The 18,545-nt window shown below is 41.1% G+C and overlaps 1 protein-coding gene across 5 annotated transcripts in view; it reads left to right on the forward strand.

Moving 5' to 3' along the window:
• Positions 1 to 18,545, forward strand: part of NCOA1 (nuclear receptor coactivator 1) — a 210,856-nt gene that overhangs the window by 136,758 nt on the left and 55,553 nt on the right. For all 5 annotated transcript variants that reach the window (XM_037066809.1, XM_037066808.1, XM_037066810.1 and 2 more), the window contains 5 exons: positions 1,897 to 1,994; positions 12,801 to 12,978; positions 14,096 to 14,275; positions 15,554 to 15,649; positions 17,196 to 17,336. In XM_037066809.1, coding sequence (XP_036922704.1) covers positions 1,897 to 1,994; positions 12,801 to 12,978; positions 14,096 to 14,275; positions 15,554 to 15,649; positions 17,196 to 17,336 — 693 coding nt within the window. The remainder of the gene's footprint in view (positions 1 to 1,896; positions 1,995 to 12,800; positions 12,979 to 14,095; positions 14,276 to 15,553; positions 15,650 to 17,195; positions 17,337 to 18,545) is intronic.

Consider the following 18,545-nt stretch of genomic DNA (forward strand, 5'->3'; position numbering starts at 1 on the left):
CTGATGTGTTTTTATGATTTGTATTTATGCTACCCGTATCCATATGCTGGGGGCCCCCACGCCACGAAACCTCTGGGCTGCCTACCAGAGCAAAAGCAAAGCACTTTGGAGAAACGCTCCCATACCTGGCCCCACAGGATTCCCGAAGAAAAGTGCCTCTGAGGGCAATTGTACACTAAAAATTTATACAATTTATGAGGAAATAATATATGGTAAGAGTGCAAATAACAAACAGAAGGGCTAGACCCAAAAGAACTTCAGATTAATAGAAGCAGTGTGAAAAAACTATAAACAAATGTGTAAAATGATTAAAGTGATATACTTTTCAGATTTTACAAGCTGGAAAATGGCTAGTTAGTGCCAGCCCATTTAGCAGACGGGAGAAACTGGTGGTGTGAGCCTGCAACAGGGAGAGCCAGTGAGAGGAGTGTGGCCCCTTCGCTGCCTGGTCAGCTCAAACCCCGACAGCCCGGCTCGTAGTCCCGCAGTCTACGGCGGGAGGATTTGTTTGGGGAAGTCGAGCGCTCCAGGGGGATGGACACAGTTCACTGACAGTTGGGATCTGTCCCCCGTGAAAAAAATCAGCTCCTCGCCTGGCCCCCCGCTTCACACAGCTGCTGGTGAACACTTTAGTTCCTCACTCTTTAATGTGAATAAAAATCCAAATATTTGAGGAACGCCAGGAATATAAAAGAGAACAAATCAAAGCAAGCAAACCAGAAAATGGTAACTCAGAGGAAGCAGAGATGACACAGGGAGCAGGAGAAAACTGAAAACAACCCGACAGCCCCTTTGAGACAAAAGGGAGATATTTCATCTATGAAACCAGAACAAGATGCTGTAAAGTGAAACATTGAAAACAACAAATAAATAACCCACTTAAAAGTGGACAAATAGACATTGTTCCAAAAACACATATGGGCAACCAATAATAACATGAAAAGCAGGCTCAGCATCACTAGCCGTCAGAGAAATGCAGATCAAAACCACAATGAGAGACTGCTTTGCACCCACAAAACAGTCATATCCGTGTAGCTTAAGTATGGAAACATGCCTAGAAGTGATCGTGGTCTCAGGCTACTGGTTACTTCTGACGAAGGAGAGGCAGCGGTGCTTTCACTGTTTCGGCAGCTCTGTGTCTGTAAGAGCAGAGGCCTGAAGCAGGTGACGATGGCTCTGTGGATGCGCGCTCCGTCGTTTTCTGCATTTTTGGAATATTTAAACTATTTCATTTAAGTAAAAAAATGAATCTCTATACTCAAATACCATATTTGGTTTTCGGTGAACTAACTCATCTGACAGATTGGAAACTTTTATTGAAGTATGATGCTGCCTGAAGGTGATGGATGGGTTCTTCAACATCATCACACAAAAGAATTTCAAATCACTTTAATGGTTACAGTTTTATCAATCAGATCATCATGACATGAATGTGAAAGGTTAGCTGTTCCTGAAGGCTCACAGAATGAAGAATCCTGTCTTCACTTTCTCTTTAGTGGCAATTGATCAAATCATAAAAGAAAAGATAATCATTTTATTACAATTTATCCATTTCTTACAGGTGGATAAACATCTTACAGATGTTTATTGTAGACTTTAGAAAGGCTACATAGTTGTATCGTTTTTCTCACTATTGGAACACTGGCCTTGGGAGGTCAGAATTCAAATCCTCCCACTGCCATGACTTGTTTACATTATTTGGACCACATTGCTTAACTTTTGTGACCCTCAATTTTATCTTCTATGAAATGAGTATATTTAAACTAAATGTAAAATTCCTTTGATAATAAACACATGTTATTCGAATCTGAAATTAGGTGAGTTTGTGTCTTCTTAAACTTGCCTTTATGGGAATGAGCCCCCTTTGGGTGTGTGACTTCTGGTCCTTTGTTACAGAGAAAGCCACGACGGATGACGAAGTGCAGAAGTCAGACATCTCCTCGAGCAGTCAAGGTGTGATAGAAAAGGAGTCCCTGGGGCCTCTTCTGCTGGAGGTAACTGTCCCCGTTGGCTCCGAAAGGCTCCGGAGACTTTGTTCTGGCCAGTTTGGGGTTTTTTTCTTTTGTGTCTTACATCCAACTAGTAAATTATAAAACAAAATAAAGTTTTAAAGAACTTTAATACTTGTTTTGGAAACTATTTTGACAGTTGTTACTGTTTCAGAATTAAATGTGAATAATGATCATAAGAAACTTTCATGAAGGCATTCTAAATAGTCAGGGAAAACTGAAGCCTACTGTACAGCTTTGCCGTTTATTTTTGTGGTGGTTAGGACCAGGGAAACTAAAATGATTATTTAGCTGCCTGGAGCGATCTGTATGTCACTGTAGAATTTCCTCTTTGAATAAGGGATGCTTCACTAATTGTAGTAGGTGTTTTCCAGAAGAGTTTTCTTACTAAAAGTTTCTTGATTGTTTATGAAAACATGATGAGAGAATGTACTATTTTACCAACCTCTATCGAACTTTTTAAAGAACTTTTAAATGGGAATTACTTTGTACTTGCTATGTGATTTTCACCCCTGCCTTTTCTATTTAATTTTTATTCTATTCTCCACACAGATGATTTGATTCTAAGCAGGACCATCTCCTGAAATGTTCGGTCTCATACAAGAGTGTTTAAAACCACATATGTGTGTGGGTACACAGACATTCCCCACAGTATATGCTCTTCTTTCTCTAGTCCTAATTGTATTATATATGTTGATTATATACATATATGTGTTCATATACATGTATTTCTATTTTATATAAAAACTAGACATACAGATAAGATATAGATATATGGTAGATTTTTCTTTCCTACCTCAAGGCCCTTTCTGGTGAAGTCTTTCTAACAAACTTGTATAGGTTTCTTCATTTCCTAACTTCTTTATATATTATTTCCTATTACCCTAACTATTTCTGTGTCTTTGTTTTAACCTTAATTTCTTCTACCAATACTGCTGATGTGAGAACATTCTCAAAATCAGTCCTTGCTTTCTGGTTCCAGAAACACCATGTATTATCCTTGTTTCACCTTTCATCTCTGCAGATGACAGTCAGATACGCAGCTCTTGCTTTGCCCTCCGCCCATGCTCCGTTTCTGTGCCCTTCACAGGCTGCCCAACATGCACGTGACCTCCTGTGAGCTACCTCTCCCTCAAAATCTAAATTCTTTATTCCCCCCCAACATTGTACAAGTACTTTATTACTTTAGACTATTGGTTTTAGTGATTTTTATTAGGGGTACAAGCACGTATTTTTTAGAACTGTAAAACATCAAAGACAGTGGCTGTTGAAACTGGATAGAAACTTCTCGCTGAGCCAGTGTGTGAATACACAAATACCGGGGAGAGGGGGAAGCTGCCGCATGTGAGGGACTGTGATTTTTTATTATGTTCTTTCACAAGCCATTAAATTGATTGCATGCATATGGCTGCATTTGGAAACCGTGCTGTGACTAGTATAGTAAAAATGGTAATGGCAGTGAGAGTGGTGAATAGATGTTCACTACAGAATTCTTTCAACTTTGCTGTATTTTGAAAAAATTTAATATAAGCTGTTAGAGGAAAATAAGTTAAGGAAAGAAAAGTACTTTTGGCTCATTTCCCACTTCTGTCTCCTCTTTTCCCCCTGCTTGTCCCCCGTCACCATCCCACTGTTTGGTTACACTTGAGACTTCCCTGGAGACCTGATCTGTCCTGGTGGTAACTGCTCATCTCTGCTACTCTGAAGGGTGTTAGCACACCAGTCTTTTCATACCTTCTTGTGTTTCTACGGGAGTTCTGCTTGCCTTCTTAGTGCCCTGAGTTTAAAACCGGCCTCAGAACCTTCTATCTCCTTTCAATTGATTAAATATTTATTAAATGTATTTTCTGCATAAAATGTCATTTGAGATCATGAATAAATATAAGGTGTAGAGGGCCTTGAGGTTTCTGGAGTTCCTGTAGGAAAATGGTAATCATTTCAATTCTAGTTCTACACGTTTTTCAGAAACCACAGAAATCAACAAGGAGAGCAAATAGATTGTCCACAGACTGAACACTGCACAAGCGAAGACAGAGCGTGCTGCTACCTGCTGCTTTAATTTATGTAAATGTTTGTTATTGCTGCCTGAGAAAAGTCCATTAGCATTTTAACATGAACAGAGGTGACAGCAAAACATCCACTCAGAACTATAAGAAGACAAAGTTAGAATTATTCTTTTTAGTTGATGAAACTATTGCCCGGAAAACCACTATGAATCAAAGGAAAACTGGAACACAACATCACGTGGATGAAATGTCATTGGGCAAGCACTTTTACATGTGGAAAAAATACATTAAATTAGAAACTTCAAAGACTCAGAATAGAAATGTGGGCTCTTGAATCCAAGGAGCAAATAATATTTTTTATTTATGAGCCATAGATACATGAAACAGAGACTTTAGAATTACTAACTTTTACTGGCTTTAAAGTTAAAATAACTAATTAAGCAAATAGAAACAGAGGCTTGGACACATGAAATAGACTGACAGCTGTCAGAGGGGCAGGGGAGGGGGAGCTGGATGAAATAAGGTGAGGGGATTAGCCAAAAACCATATCTGTAAGCCACAGACACAGACAGCAGTTGGTGACAGCCAGAGGGAAAGGGGGTGAGACTAAGTGGAAGTGGGCAAAGGAGTGGGGGAGATAGGGATGGAGAGAGACCTCACTGGGGCAGTGAGCACACGATGCAGCGTACAAATCAACTGTTTCATTGAGTTGCACACGAATCCTTTATGGTTTTGTGAACCAGTGTCACCCCAATAAATTCAATTTTTTGAAAAGGTTGCCTTCATGTACAGCCCTTTTAATCCCTCTTTTGTATGCTACAACCCCGTCTTACCTTACTCTTCACGGAGTCTAATCCAGGGCAGCCGAGAAGAGGTGGGAGAAAAGCTGCCGTGAGATTGGCCACTGGGTCATCCAGGCTGCAGTCCGGTGCTGCACTGTTCAGTGAGATAGGCATTCTACTTCACGGTGTTGGTCTAGAGGGGCTTGCTCAGAAAGGAGCTCTGCACGTCTGAAACATGGCTGGTAGATGTCCACCGTAGTATGAGAAATCCTCACCAACTTGCCTTCCCCCGCATCTTTTTAAAACATAAAGTAGAGGTAGCATGAGTTAAGAGTGGAGGCATTGGAGGTAATTTCCCCACATTTAAAGAAACAGGGGTATTAGAATTTATTATTCAACAAATAACTTGTTACTTGGCCCATGGTAAGTACTCATCAGTACAGGCATTTTTTTTTAAGCTTTTCATTTTCCACTGGTCTTTGCTTCTAAGTTCTGTTTCCTCCTCGTCAGAGAAAGCTCTGTGTTATCTGGCTCTGGTGCTTATTTCCCACTGCTCCCCAAGAAAAAGTCCGTTTTTGTCATGTGTATCCGGCCTCCTGCCCTTGCTTTGTACCATTCCCTGCCTTGCTGTGTAGCCCTTGACGCTGGCAACCCCCGCTCCCGATTCCTTCACTCTTCCCATGGTGTCTTTGATAGAACTGTCGCCTCTCTTCTCTTTCTCACATGTCTCTGTCTTCACCTTCCTCTTACATTAGCATCCCCCAGGGTTCTGGCCTTGACTCTTCTTTTTGTTTTTTTATGTTTTAATTCTCTGCGTATTTCCTGAGCAGTTTTATCTACATATCGGTCTATGTCCCTATGATGTGTGCATAGGTATGTGTATGTATAAAATATTAATTAGGATTCTCTGGATTTCAAGCAACAGACACCAATTCTGATTAAATTAAATAGTTATGAATCTGTTGGGGTGCCATTTGGATATCACATAACCATACTTGGAAACAGGATGGAAACAAAGTGTCTTAAGGAGGTCAGAAAGCAAAACCTGTACTACTGGTCTCTTCGAAACACCCGTTTGGGCAGTACTCTGCTGCCAGAATGAGCTTACCAGCCGTGCAGCCTCTCTGTAATTCTCTTCAAGGTTCACAGCTAGGGAGAGAGTCTCCCAGTGGCCTCATTAATAGCCCCATGATATTTTATTTAGTAGGGAAAAGTAACTCTCAAAAGGAAATCAGACATTTTGTAGAAGGGGAAAGGATCGGTGGTAGTTAAAAACAAATAAACAAAACACCACATGGTACTACGTGTACCTTTAAATCGCAGCCATCTCTCTTCAGAGCTTCCCTGTCTTTAGGTCCTGCTGCCTTTTGAGCGTCTTTATCTGAATGTCCTCAGTCATTTCAAATATGACATTTCTTTTTTAAGTATATTTTATTCATTATGCTATTACAGTTGTCCCGTATTTTTCCCCTTTATTGCCCTCCTCCCTGCACCCTACCTCCCACCAGCATTCCTCTACCTTAGTTCATGTCCATGGGTTGTACCTGTAAGTTCTTTGGCTTCTCCATTTCCCATACTATTCTTAACCTCCCCCTCTCTGTTTGTACCTACCATTTATGCTTCTTATTCCCTGTACCTTTTCCCCCATTCTCTCCCTCCACCTCCTCCCCACTGATAACCCTCCATGTGATCTCCATTTCTCTGATTCTGTTCCTGTTGTAGTTGTTTGCTTAGTTTGTTTTCTGTTTTTTAGGTTTAATTATTGATAGTCATGAGTTTGTTATCATTTTACTGTTCATATTTTTTTATCTTTTTCTTAGATAAGTTCTTTTAACATTTCATATAATAAGGTGTTGGTGATGATGAACTCCTTTAACTTTGCCTTATCTGGGAAGCACTTTATCTGCCTTCCATTCTAAATGTTAGCTTTGCTGGATAGAGTAATCTTGGATGTAGGTCCTTGCCTTTCATGACTTGGAATACTTCTTTCCAGCCCCTTCTTGTTTGCAAGGTTTCTTTTGAGAAATCAGCTGACATAGTCTTATGGGAACTCCTTTGTAGGTAACTCTCTTATTTTTCTCTTGCTGCTTTCAATATTCTCTCCTTATCTTTTCATCTAGGCTAATATAATTATGATGTGCCTTGGTGTACGCTTCCTTGGTCCAGTTTCTTTGGGACTCTCTGAGCTTCCTGGACTTCCTGGGAGTCTATTTCCTTTGCCAGATTGGAGAAGTTCTCCTTCATTATGTTTTCAAATAAGTTTTCTATTTCTTGCTCTTCCTTTTCTCCTTCTGGCATCCCTATGATTTGGATGTTGGAACATTTAAAGTTGTCCTGGAGGTTCCTAAGCCTCTCCTCATTTTTTTGAATTATTCTTTCTTCATTCTGTTCTGGTCGAATGTTTACTTCTTCTTTCTGCTCCAAATCATTGTTTTCAGAGTCCCGATTTCCTTCCTGTTAATTCTCTGTACATTTTCCTTATTTCATTTAGCATAGCTTTTATTTTTTCATCTAGTTTGCAACCATATTCAACCAATTCTGTGAGCATCCTGATTACCAGTGTTTTGAACTGCGCCTCTGATAGGTTAGCTATCTCTTCATCACTTAGTTGTATTTTTTTCTGAAGTTTGATCTGTTCTTTCATTTGGGCCCTGTTTCTTTGTCTCAGCAGCCCTATTTTGATGTAAGGGGCGGAGCCCCTTGTCTCCAGGATGAGGCAACCCATGTGGCTGTGTTGTGACATTGTATGGGGGGAGGAGTCCAAGAAGGAACAATGCTACTTGCTTGGCTCTTGGCTGGTTTTCAGTCACTTCCTCTGCTACCCACAAGCAAATTGGGCCCTGCTGGTGCTAACTCCTGGGTGGGTGGGTTTCTGTACATTCTCGAACCCTGTGGGTCTCTCCAGTGGAATCTCCTGTGAGGCTGGGAGTTTCTCCTGCCTCTGCAACCCCCACAGATTTTTACAGTCAGAGGTTTTGGAGCTTTCTTTTTCCACACTGGAACCGTGGGTTTCATGGTCTGTCTCGCTCCCCATTTGTTCCTCCCAGTTTATCTACACACAAATGTGGATAAACCACCTGCCCAGCCAGCCACTGCCTCACCCGCCACGTCTTCCCCTACCTCGCTATGTATCCTCTCTGCCCCTCCTACTGGTCTGGGTGAATGTTTCTCCTTTAACTTCTTGGTTGTCAGACTTGCATACAGTTCGATTTTTCTGGCAGTTCTGGTGGTTTTCTGTTTTTAAATTTGTTGTTGCCCTTCTTTTGGTTATGAGAGGAGGTAACGTGTATCTATCTACACCTCCATTTTGGCTGGAAGTCTGCCAAATACGTTTCTAATATAATCCTTCCTGTTACCTTCTGTTTAAAAAAAAAAGAAAAAGTCAAAAATTTAAAAACTAGTTCTCCCTCCCCCGCCCCCAATTTCCTTTCTCAGGAAAGGCACTTATCTACCATAGCCCTGAAGTCATTAGTGAAGAATTACCCCAAATGCTGGTTCCCACAGCATTTGCTATAAGTGACCATGTGCTGTTTGTTCTGCCTCTGTCGAATTCCTGTCTATCACTTCCACCGCCATTGCCTTAATTCAGGCTTTCGTTGGAACTGGGGCATCACAATAGTATCACAACCAGTTTCCTTGCTTCCAGTCTCTGTGCCACACCCACTGCTAGAAGGATCTTTGTAAAAGTAGATGTGTTACTCTCCTACTTAAAAACAGTGCCTTTAAGCCCTGACTGGTGTGGCTCAGTGGACTGAGTGCCAGCCTGCAAACCAAAGGGTCACTGGTTCAATTCCCAGTCAGGCCACAATGCCTGGCTTGTGGGCCAGATCCCCAGAAGGGGGCACATGAGAGATAACCACACATCGATGTTTCTCTCCGACATTCTCCCTTCCTTCCCTTCTAAAAATAAATAAATAAAATATTTTAAAAAGCCCACAGTGCCTTCAAGATAATCTCCATTGCCTTTAGGATAAATTCCATATTTTTCCTTTTGCTTTTCCTTAAAGCTTTTTTTCTAAACAGAAAAAAATGTTTAACTGTGAAATATAACACAAATATTACAAGTACATACAAAGTGATTTCTTTCTTTTAATCTCTGAACTGTTTCCTCTGTTGTGAATGTCCTTGCACCTCTCATTCACCTGAGTTACTGCTCTGTGTCCTCCAAGCTTTGACTCGGGTGTTGTGTGGCTTCCTCTTAGGAAACATCACCAATGATAAGCTTCCCTTGACTCATTCTGGCTCCTTTGCTCTAGTGCTGTGGTCCCCAACCTTTTTGTCACCAGGGACCAGTTTTGTCCAAGACAATTATGGGTGTAGGGAGCGGGGACATGGTGGGGGAGCTCTGCTCACCTCCTGGTGTGCGGCTCAGTTCCTGGCAGTCCCAACAGGCCACAACCAGTGCCAGTCTGCCAGGGGTGTGGGGTTAGGGGGGATGGGGTGGTTTGAGGGCCCCCACTCTAGTGTTTAACCTTGATGAATTTCTCTATCGCACTGTATTATAACTATGTGCACTTGTCTTTTTCCTTTCAGAGACTAAAAAATTATTGAGAATGATGTGTTTTATTCTCGGAACTCTGTCAGGTGACTGACACTGAGGTGATGGTCAGGGAAGCTTCTATAGGCACTGAAAGCCAGGTCCCCGTGAGAAGTGTTGGCCCCCTGGGAACCCTGCTCTGAGGCCCAAAGTGGTCCCCCTCAAAGGGTGGAGTCCTGGCTGGGGAGCAGAGCGGCTCAGGCCGTGCTGTGGTGCTGATGGGCAGGCGGGCGGGCAGGCGCTGTCCTCCCTGGTGTTGGAGCGGCTCCCAGGACTTAGAGTCGCAGGAAGATTGCTTCCCGGGAGACATTTGGAAGTTAGTGTAGGTACAACGTGTGAGGGAAACCCGTAGAATAAGAACCGGTATTAGCAGATTGTATTAATCAGTCATAATTTTAGCAGTTGGAGGTTTGTATATTCATAGAAATAATCTCAAATAGTCCCTGAAATGCTACCAATCTCTTGGGGCTGGGATTTTGGCAGATCTTCTACTATCTACTTCATTCACGTATTTAAAAATTGTTTACAAGTATGTATTTCATTTATAATTATAATTAAAACAAAAAATGGGCATTTTCAGCAAAGACATCCTGTCTGCCTCTCAGAGTAGGGTCAGGACAGTTCTTTGACCGTGACAGGGCCTTCGTCGGCTGGTTTCTCAGCCGGCCTTTTCCGGGGAAGCTCAAAAGAAATACGATGCCCGACACTTCACGGAGGAAATGACAAGTTCATGGAAGGGAGGCCAAGCAGAGACCTGGGGAAAGTTCTGTGCTCCCCGTAAGGCTAACCAGCTGCACATTCCAGAGGCCAGTTACTAGAATAACTCCCTACCCTGGCAGTGAGGTGGGCTGCAGTCAATGGGAGCAGACCTTGGAGATGCCCCAGTAAGTCTGTGGGAACGGGAAACTGCAGGGACTCCAGGCCTGCAGTGAAGGAGAAATGTCAAGTTCTTTGGATTTCATAACTGTCTGAAAAGTAATTGTACTGGGTAGGCCAGGCGAATCTCTGGGCCTTGTTGGTGCTGGGGTTCCTCATAGCAGCCCTGAGCCCACCACAGGCAGTCTTCGGATTGGGGAGAGTTGATTCCAGGAGCAGGTCGGACCCTCTCCTCACCCCTCTGCAGGCAACAGGTCACTTCCAGAGATCTCCAGAGACACACGTGGGAAGTGAAGGAAGCAAGGGAGAGACTGCCTGTGGCTTTGAGGGGTGGCAGAGAGGGTGTCCAGGGAGCCAGAGAGTGAGGATCAAGAAGGACGCCCTGAAAACTAGATTTTAAAAGAGGAGAAGGTAATGCTGGAGAGGTGGATGGCGGTGCTTGGAAGTGGTTCACCGGGAAACAGCCCCGTTTCACTTGCCTGCAGCGTCAGTCCTGTTCCTCGCTCTGAGCTGTGATGCTTCCTTATACTCGAGCTGTTCTTTATTAAACTCTTTTGAGAGACCAAAGGTAAAAATTAAGTTGTATTTACACTGATTCAGTTAATAGCTCAGAACATGTTAAAGAACTTTTAGATCTGCTTTTTAATTGATACATTTGTATTTCAGTTATCCCTATTTTCACATAAACTGCAAGGCAAATAAATGTATATATCACCCTGCTATGAAATTTTAGCTAACATGCTTAAAAAATAGTTTAACAAAGGATTTATCTAGTGCTGAGGTTTTGGGACTAAGTGAGAAATAGTCACAATAATCAGGTGGAAGAAAAATAGTTTTATTTCTTTTTGTTCTTATTAAAGACAGTATTAGCAATACTTTAATAAGAGCAGTGTGGTTGTACCTTGGTACTTTTTTTAAATTGTGGTTGAATACCTTGTGAATGTAGTGATTTGAAGATGTAGTTCTAAGTAGTTTATTTGAACATTTTCCTTGAATAATCAACTTAGTTGAAAAAAACACCTAACAAAAATGAGATAGTTGGAAATGAAAAAAACATGTTATTGGATGAGCTTATTAAGACACATTACTCATTTAAAAATCCTGTCCCCCAATTATGCAAAGGTTTTTACTGAAATTTCATCTCCCTTGATCTAAAACTAATCAAAAGATGTTGGATTTTCACATTAAAAAGAATGGATTTAAAGCCCACTGAAACTCTGATTGGAAGATTTTTGAGCAGATAAAAAGTTCTGTTTCTAAATGTTGTTTTAAACATGGAAGATAATTTTTACAAGTGATTTGCATCATTTCCAGCAACAAAATCATAACTATGGAAATATTTCAGAACATCTGTTTTTACATGCTGTCTCTGTAAGCATAAGTGTCTTTTTAAAAGGCAGTTTACTTCTCTTATATATTGTTAAATTTTCATCTTGACCCTGAAGGGACAAAAGTAAGTGTGTTATTATTTGGAAAATATCTACTAGGTAGCATATCATCATTACCACTTGTCATCATAGAAAAGGTCGGCAAATTGGGACACTTGTCTCTTTTAAAAAGAAAAATGAGTAGCCCACTGACATTGTTAGACTGCTTTTTTAAGTATTTTGCCACAGATAACAGCAAACCCCCTATATGATGCAAAGGATTTTTCTCTTATTATAAAGATCTGTAAATATTCTGCTTTTTAAAGGTGTTGTTTTTAAAAAAATAAAAATAAAGGTGTTGTTTTTATTGCTCATATACGTTCTATAGGAAGCAAAGTGCAGTATATTGCAGTAAGTGGACAGGTTGTAAATAAATAAGGTGCCCCCGTCCGCCTCCGTATTCTGCATCTTCTTTGGGTTCCCTGGTATGTGATATGTGACTGTCAGGACTGAATGGTGTGCCAGGGTGGCGTTGGGCTTGCTAAGCTTGATTTATTCCTTACGGAGGATTGCAGTATAAACAAAGGCCCTTTCTCCAGTGCCCTGTGGATACTCTGCTCCCCTCGGGGCACACACGTCTCCCTTGGGGGCCCCCGGCCCTGTCTCTGCACAGGGGGCCCCAGTCTCTGCCATGCCCTCCCCTCTGCCTAGAGTGTTCTTTGGTCTTGCTCTTCCCCTCCTCGACTTTTCTTTTGATAACTAAGGAAGGGGTCTGTAAGGAGCCTTTCTTTGTCCCCTCACCCCAAATTGGGTACCCCTCTTTGTGCCCATGGAGTAGTCTGTATGTCTCTGATACTGCATTTGTCACAGGTATTTGATTACGTTTATGTCTGTCTCCCTCTCGACCACAAGTTCCTTGAGGGTAGAAAGCAGATCTTAACCTGCAGTTTAGAGATGTTTATTACTGAGTGCACGGGCCAGTCTCTTTACATCTGGTACCATATAATTTCTCTCCAGAGGAGGAGGTTGACATATTCATTTATGCCTACTTGAAACACTAACATACAGTCTGTTTAAAAATCTTGTCTGGTCGAAAGAGAACATGCAGTATAAAATCTCTTCAGCCCCTCTCCCTCTTTCTAACTTGACATGTATTTCTGATCTCTTTTTCAATACAGAAATGTACATGTGTATTTATTTACTTATTTACTTTGGTGTTGCAGGCTTTGGATGGATTTTTCTTTGTTGTGAACTGTGAAGGGAGAATTGTATTTGTGTCAGAGAACGTGACGAGCTACCTGGGTTATAATCAGGAGGAATTAATGAACACCAGTGTCTACAGCATACTGCACGTGGGGGACCATGCGGAGTTTGTGAAGAATCTGCTCCCCAAATCACTAGGTACAAAGAAATGTGGTTTCTAAAAGAGTGTGGACTTTCTGTAGCTTCTCCTTACGTAATATATATGTGATATATATACATTTATAGTGCTTTGTGTTATTCTGACGTGTGTTATGATATATTGAAATATTCTAAAATGTAGCTTTGGCCTGAGATGGAGTGCAAAGAGGGAACGTCATCCAATGGCTCATAGAGATCACTCCCCGTGTCCTCTGCCCTGATGTGACACCGCAGCCACGTGGCAGCAGAAGGCAGAGCAGTTAGTTGTCTTCATGAGACGCTTCTGCACGGAATTCCCTTGTTTTTCATTTTTTATTCTGTCCACAAGAGAGAGGAATGCCTATCCTTTCTGCCCCCTTCTCAGAGAGGGAAAAGGGAGGCCAAAGGGAAGGAGGGAGAGAGTAGGTCAGGGAGGGGGAGAGAGATGCTGTGTATTATGTACTTCTGACAATTAGCATTCTCAGGTGACACGTCTGCTTTAACGGTCGTTTTCACATGGTAACTTACACAGCGTTCCGGTGCGCAGGTGTAGTGCGGGAAGCGGCTGTGGGAGACGGAGACCGGCCTCTGTCGGTCCTAAACATGGTTTGAATCACAGACTCTTTTGAGAAACTTGGAGTCCTCTCCCCAAAAAGGTGCAGGTGCACATAAGCCCCCTTACGTGGCCGTGCCTGCCGCGTTAAAGTGGACCTGCCTAACAGTGGACCTATGGTTTTCAGCCATTTTTTTATTACCAGAGCATAACTGGAAATAAACGGAAAAGCTTATTAATTAACTGCTATAAAATTCTGAGTAAAAGAGTTAGTAAGCTATTAATTTTAAATTTTTGTCTTTAATTGTTTTATAAAGACTGTTAATTGAGGTATTTGAAGGCCTTATCTTTGAGGAGGGAAATCCTATTCAATCTCTTAGAAATTTGATAATTTATAAATTGGGAGACATTTAGATTTGCTAAGGAAGATAAGTACACTGTTGCCTCAGGATAATGTTAGACCTGAAGAGGTCTGCCTGTCTTTTAACCCGAATATCTAAGCATATGGCCAAAGGTGTGTCTTAATCTTCAGAGTTTGTACTTTTCACTTTATTCACAGTCACATAACCAATTTTTCTTCCACAGTAAATGGAGTTCCTTGGCCTCAAGAGGCAACACGACGAAATAGCCATACCTTTAACTGCAGGATGCTAATTCACCCTCCAGACGAGCCAGGCACCGAGAACCAAGAAGCTTGCCAGCGGTATGACGTAATGCAGTGTTTCACCGTGTCACAGCCAAAGTCAATTCAGGAGGATGGAGAAGGTAAAACAAAGGGTGATTTTGAGGGTTTTTATTGCTTTTTCCATGGCTTTCAGGAATAGGGAGGTAATTGATTATAAAAACTGCTTCTTCAGATAGCATTTTTGGTTACTGTATGGAATATCATAATGACTGGTATGTATTTCTTGATACTTAAGAAAAAATTGCTAACATCTAGAATCACCCCTTTAAAATGCACCCAAATTCTCAATTTTAAGCTGGCATTCACACTAAAATGTCAAATTCAAACCAACTTGCTGCCTAGAAATAAGAGGTGTCACTAGCCGCTGCCAGTTGGAAATGTACCAGGTGCAGCAGGCTGTTGAACAGCTCTGGGTTTTTTTAAAGTTTCAAGCTTAGAGTGTAGGGAACATTGGAGAGTAGAGTTAGCATTTTTATAAGGAGAAAGCTTGAGAACAGATGAAAACACAGCTGAAGCTCTAATACGAACATGGTATCAACACGGCATTAGTTACACATGTGACCGTGGATGAGGTTTCCATGTGAACTTATACTGAACTAAGTTAACATCACAAATTGGAAACTGGAAACTGGAGTAAGGGCCGTGGAAGGTAGGAGATGAGAAGTCAGTCAGATGCAAAAAAAAAAAAAGACTGTGTATGTAGCTGGTCTCACCAGGGCATGAGTGTCGTGATCACCTGTGGCCTTGTCACAAAATACATGTGCAAGGCTTTCTGTGATTAAAGTTCTTACCTAGCTGTGTGATATTGTGTGAAGCACATACAAAAACATTTGGAACAGGAGCTTTGTAAAGATTACAGATACTGTCGAATACAACATAAAGTCCTCTGTCCAGGGCCAAGTATGCTTCTTCAGAGGGAGTCAAATGTTGTTTCTCTCATATGATAGTTGTTACCTGCACAGTGGGTATAAGAATAATTTTTGTAGTCATTAAGTACGGTTGAGTATAGGAAATTGATTATAGAACTGCATTTAAAAATTCACTGTGTTGCTTAAATCTAGCCAAACTACTTCTTCAAGTTGTTACCATCCAAGTACATGAGATGCAGTCTCCTCCAGTTTATGTAAGAACGTGCAACGGGAAGGGAAATTTATGCTATCCAGATCTCTCCCTGAAGCTACCTGTTCCTGCTTGCCAGCAGTTTTATTTCTAGCATTGTGCTGTTAGAGCGGGGTGACTCCAACATTGTGTCAGCCCCTGTAACACGGGTTATTTCTATAAAAACCAGTAATGTCGAGCAGTCAGTGCGAGCCATTTTCTGCCCCTCTCCTTCAATCTCCCTTTCTTGTGTTGGGCAGACTTCCAGTCCTGTCTGATTTGCATTGCACGGCGATTACCTCGGCCTCCAGCGATTACGGGTGTAGAATCCTTCATGACCAAGCAAGATACTACAGGTACCAACCGCAAAGTTCAGAATGTTCCATCGGAATTGATGTGGCTGTGCTTTTAAAACTCATCGCATCCCAAGTTTTGTGTCCTTCTGTCCCCAGCTCCTCGGCTTCTGTTCATTGGTCTTGCACAGAAAACCTTTTAAATGGTGGTTTTGATATTGTACATTTTACATATCATTTTCATGAGCAGGGTGCTGGAGAGAACATTATTTTATAACTATTCACATACCTGTATTTGTTTTGATTATAAATTATTTTTCATAATCTTGGAATAAAGTTTTTAAAGAAATTTGGCAATGTAGGTTTAAATATATTACTAAATGGATACAGTTATGGTGGTTTTAATATTATGCTTAAGTGTATCTGGCTGTTTTTTGTTTCTTATTCTTTAAATTTATTCAGCACATAGTTTTTGAATGCCTAGAAATTCTTGTCATTATGTGTGATTGCTCAGGGTGTACATGATTGAGCAAAAAGCAGTGATGTAATTACAAATCATGGTATGCTTTATGATGGAAAAAGTCTGAAATGGTAAGGTAAACTAATAGGGAGGGTCTATTTTTAAATTAGCTGGTTAATGAAGACCCGTCTTAGGAGCTGATATTGAACCCCTATCCCTGAAGGATGAGGTGGTGCCAGTTATGACCGTTGGGAGGGGGCGTTGAGGAGGGGCACGGTGTGGAGTGAGTGCTGCTGACTGGGGAGTCTGGACTGCAGAGGCCTAGGGAGGGCAGCGAGGGCAGGGTCAGGGGCACTGAGCAGGGCGCTAGGGCCGCAAAGTGGGTAAAGGCGGAGTGCCTGCAAATAAGGCTTCCTTTTGTAGGCCTGCTTCCCATCTGATTTTCAGCAAAAACAAATTTTTATTCTTTATAATTTGTAAAATGTTTTTGTATGTTAGTTAATCTTCACTCTAACACATCAGGTTTTTATACTTTTTACGTCAGAGTTATGTATCACTCACCTCTCTAATTTGAATATAGAGACATAATTTCTACTGAATTTTGTTCTTTGTGAATGTTTAGCTTTAATGTACTTTTTCATCTTTACCACTGTTTATAAGATCCTGTTACAGTATTTACTAATTTTTCAGTCCCAGAAATCTAATATTGCTATGTTGTATGCTTTATTATTGTGTTTTTAAAGGTAAGCTCCCAGCTGCTCCTACTAAAGTATAGGTGGGGATAAATTCCCAAAATAATATATTCATCTTTATCTGTGCTTCCCCAAAGAGTGACTCACTCTCCAGTGCATATATAGGGACAAGGGCACAGAGAGTGAGTCCCAGGAGTCTGACCGGTGCTGGTTCAGCATTTTCAGGTCTCCGTGGTGGGACTCTAGCACTTGACTGGAACGGGATTTTAGAATGTGACATACTAGTACATACAGACTTTGTAACCACGGTAACAAAAAATGAATAGTGCTTTCTAATGCATTTTTTCCACTATGCATTTGAAGGCAGAATATTTCTGAGATGTACTTGTTAGTTTTGAAATATGGATGATTTATATCAAGAGGTTATCATAAATGTAAAATTTCATTTTTTGTGTAGGTAAAATCATCTCTATTGATACGAGTTCCCTGAGAGCTGCCGGCAGAACTGGCTGGGAGGATTTAGTGAGGAAATGCATTTATGCTTTTTTCCAACCTCAGGGCAGAGAGCCATCTTATGCCAGACAACTATTTCAAGAAGGTAGAGTTTTCTCCATCAATTATTTTCATTAATTTTGTTCTTTATTAATATTGAATAATTTATATGGAACTTATGGTTTGATAAGTATTTTCTCCCAATTACAGTTTTTCCATAATAATCAGTTTTAGGAAAGGAAGAAATGGGTAAGCAAAGTAATTCATGAGTGGATCCTGAGTTCCAGGATGCACATTGTAAAGAACAGGGTATCACATGGTGCTCACTCATTCATTCATGTACTCATTCATTCAGCAGACATGTATCCACTTCCTCACATGCATACAACACTGTGTGCGGTGCCAGGGTAACCTCGATGACCAAGAAGCAGGGTTTTGGCCTCGAGGAGCTCAAACTATATTAGGAGATTATATGGCAGTTTTAAAGGTCTGTGTGTCAGGGGCTATAATAGAGGTGTGGGCAAAAGAAGGAAAGGTTAATTCTGAATTGAAGAATCAGGGATGGTTTCAGAGAGGAAATGGTATTTTTGGTTGGCTTTGGAAGATCCTTTCCCATAGACCAGGGATGTCAGAGGACTCCTAGATAATCCAGAGATCTATATCATAAATGTTTGCCTCATGACTCTTGTCATCCTTGCATTCCCTGACTCGGGTTGAAGTTTCAAATGAAGAGTATGTCGTGTGAAATAAGAATTAATAATTGAATAGGTGCAGCACAGGAAGTCTGTTGGAGGATAAAACAAGTATTTTTCCTGTTCTTTATCAACATAACAGTGTTATAAGAAAGACAAGGAAAACGACCTTAGAATTAAGTCCAGAAAGTTCATAGAGATTCAGAGATAAGGGATTTTAATGCACTTTAAAAATATTGCCATGTACTTATGGTAGTCTAATAGTCCTTTTGCAATGTAATTTATTTTCTAATCTCTAAGTAAATAGTTTCTTTGGAAAGAGACTCTTTGCATAGCTATTCCTAAAAAACAATTTTAGAGTAATTGTCATTATTCCATCAGCCTTCTTAGTTTTAACATTTGCCCATAATATTAGGTTTCCTAAGTTTACAGATGATTTTTCATTCATTACATTTTGGGGCAACTGCTTCCTAATGATAGGGAGGAAACAGCTTGCTTCCCCTCCCACACCCCCACCCCCACCCAGAAGTCATCTGTATGCCTCTCTCTAGTCTGATCACTTCTGAGACACCTTCCTACAGACTAATGGTTCTCCAGTGAGCCTCCTACTGATAGCATCCCCA

This window comes from Sturnira hondurensis, unplaced genomic scaffold (genome assembly GCF_014824575.4).
Source record: "Sturnira hondurensis isolate 20B ecotype Veracruz unplaced genomic scaffold, ASM1482457v3 Scaffold0016663, whole genome shotgun sequence".
NCBI lineage: Eukaryota > Metazoa > Chordata > Mammalia > Chiroptera > Phyllostomidae > Sturnira > Sturnira hondurensis.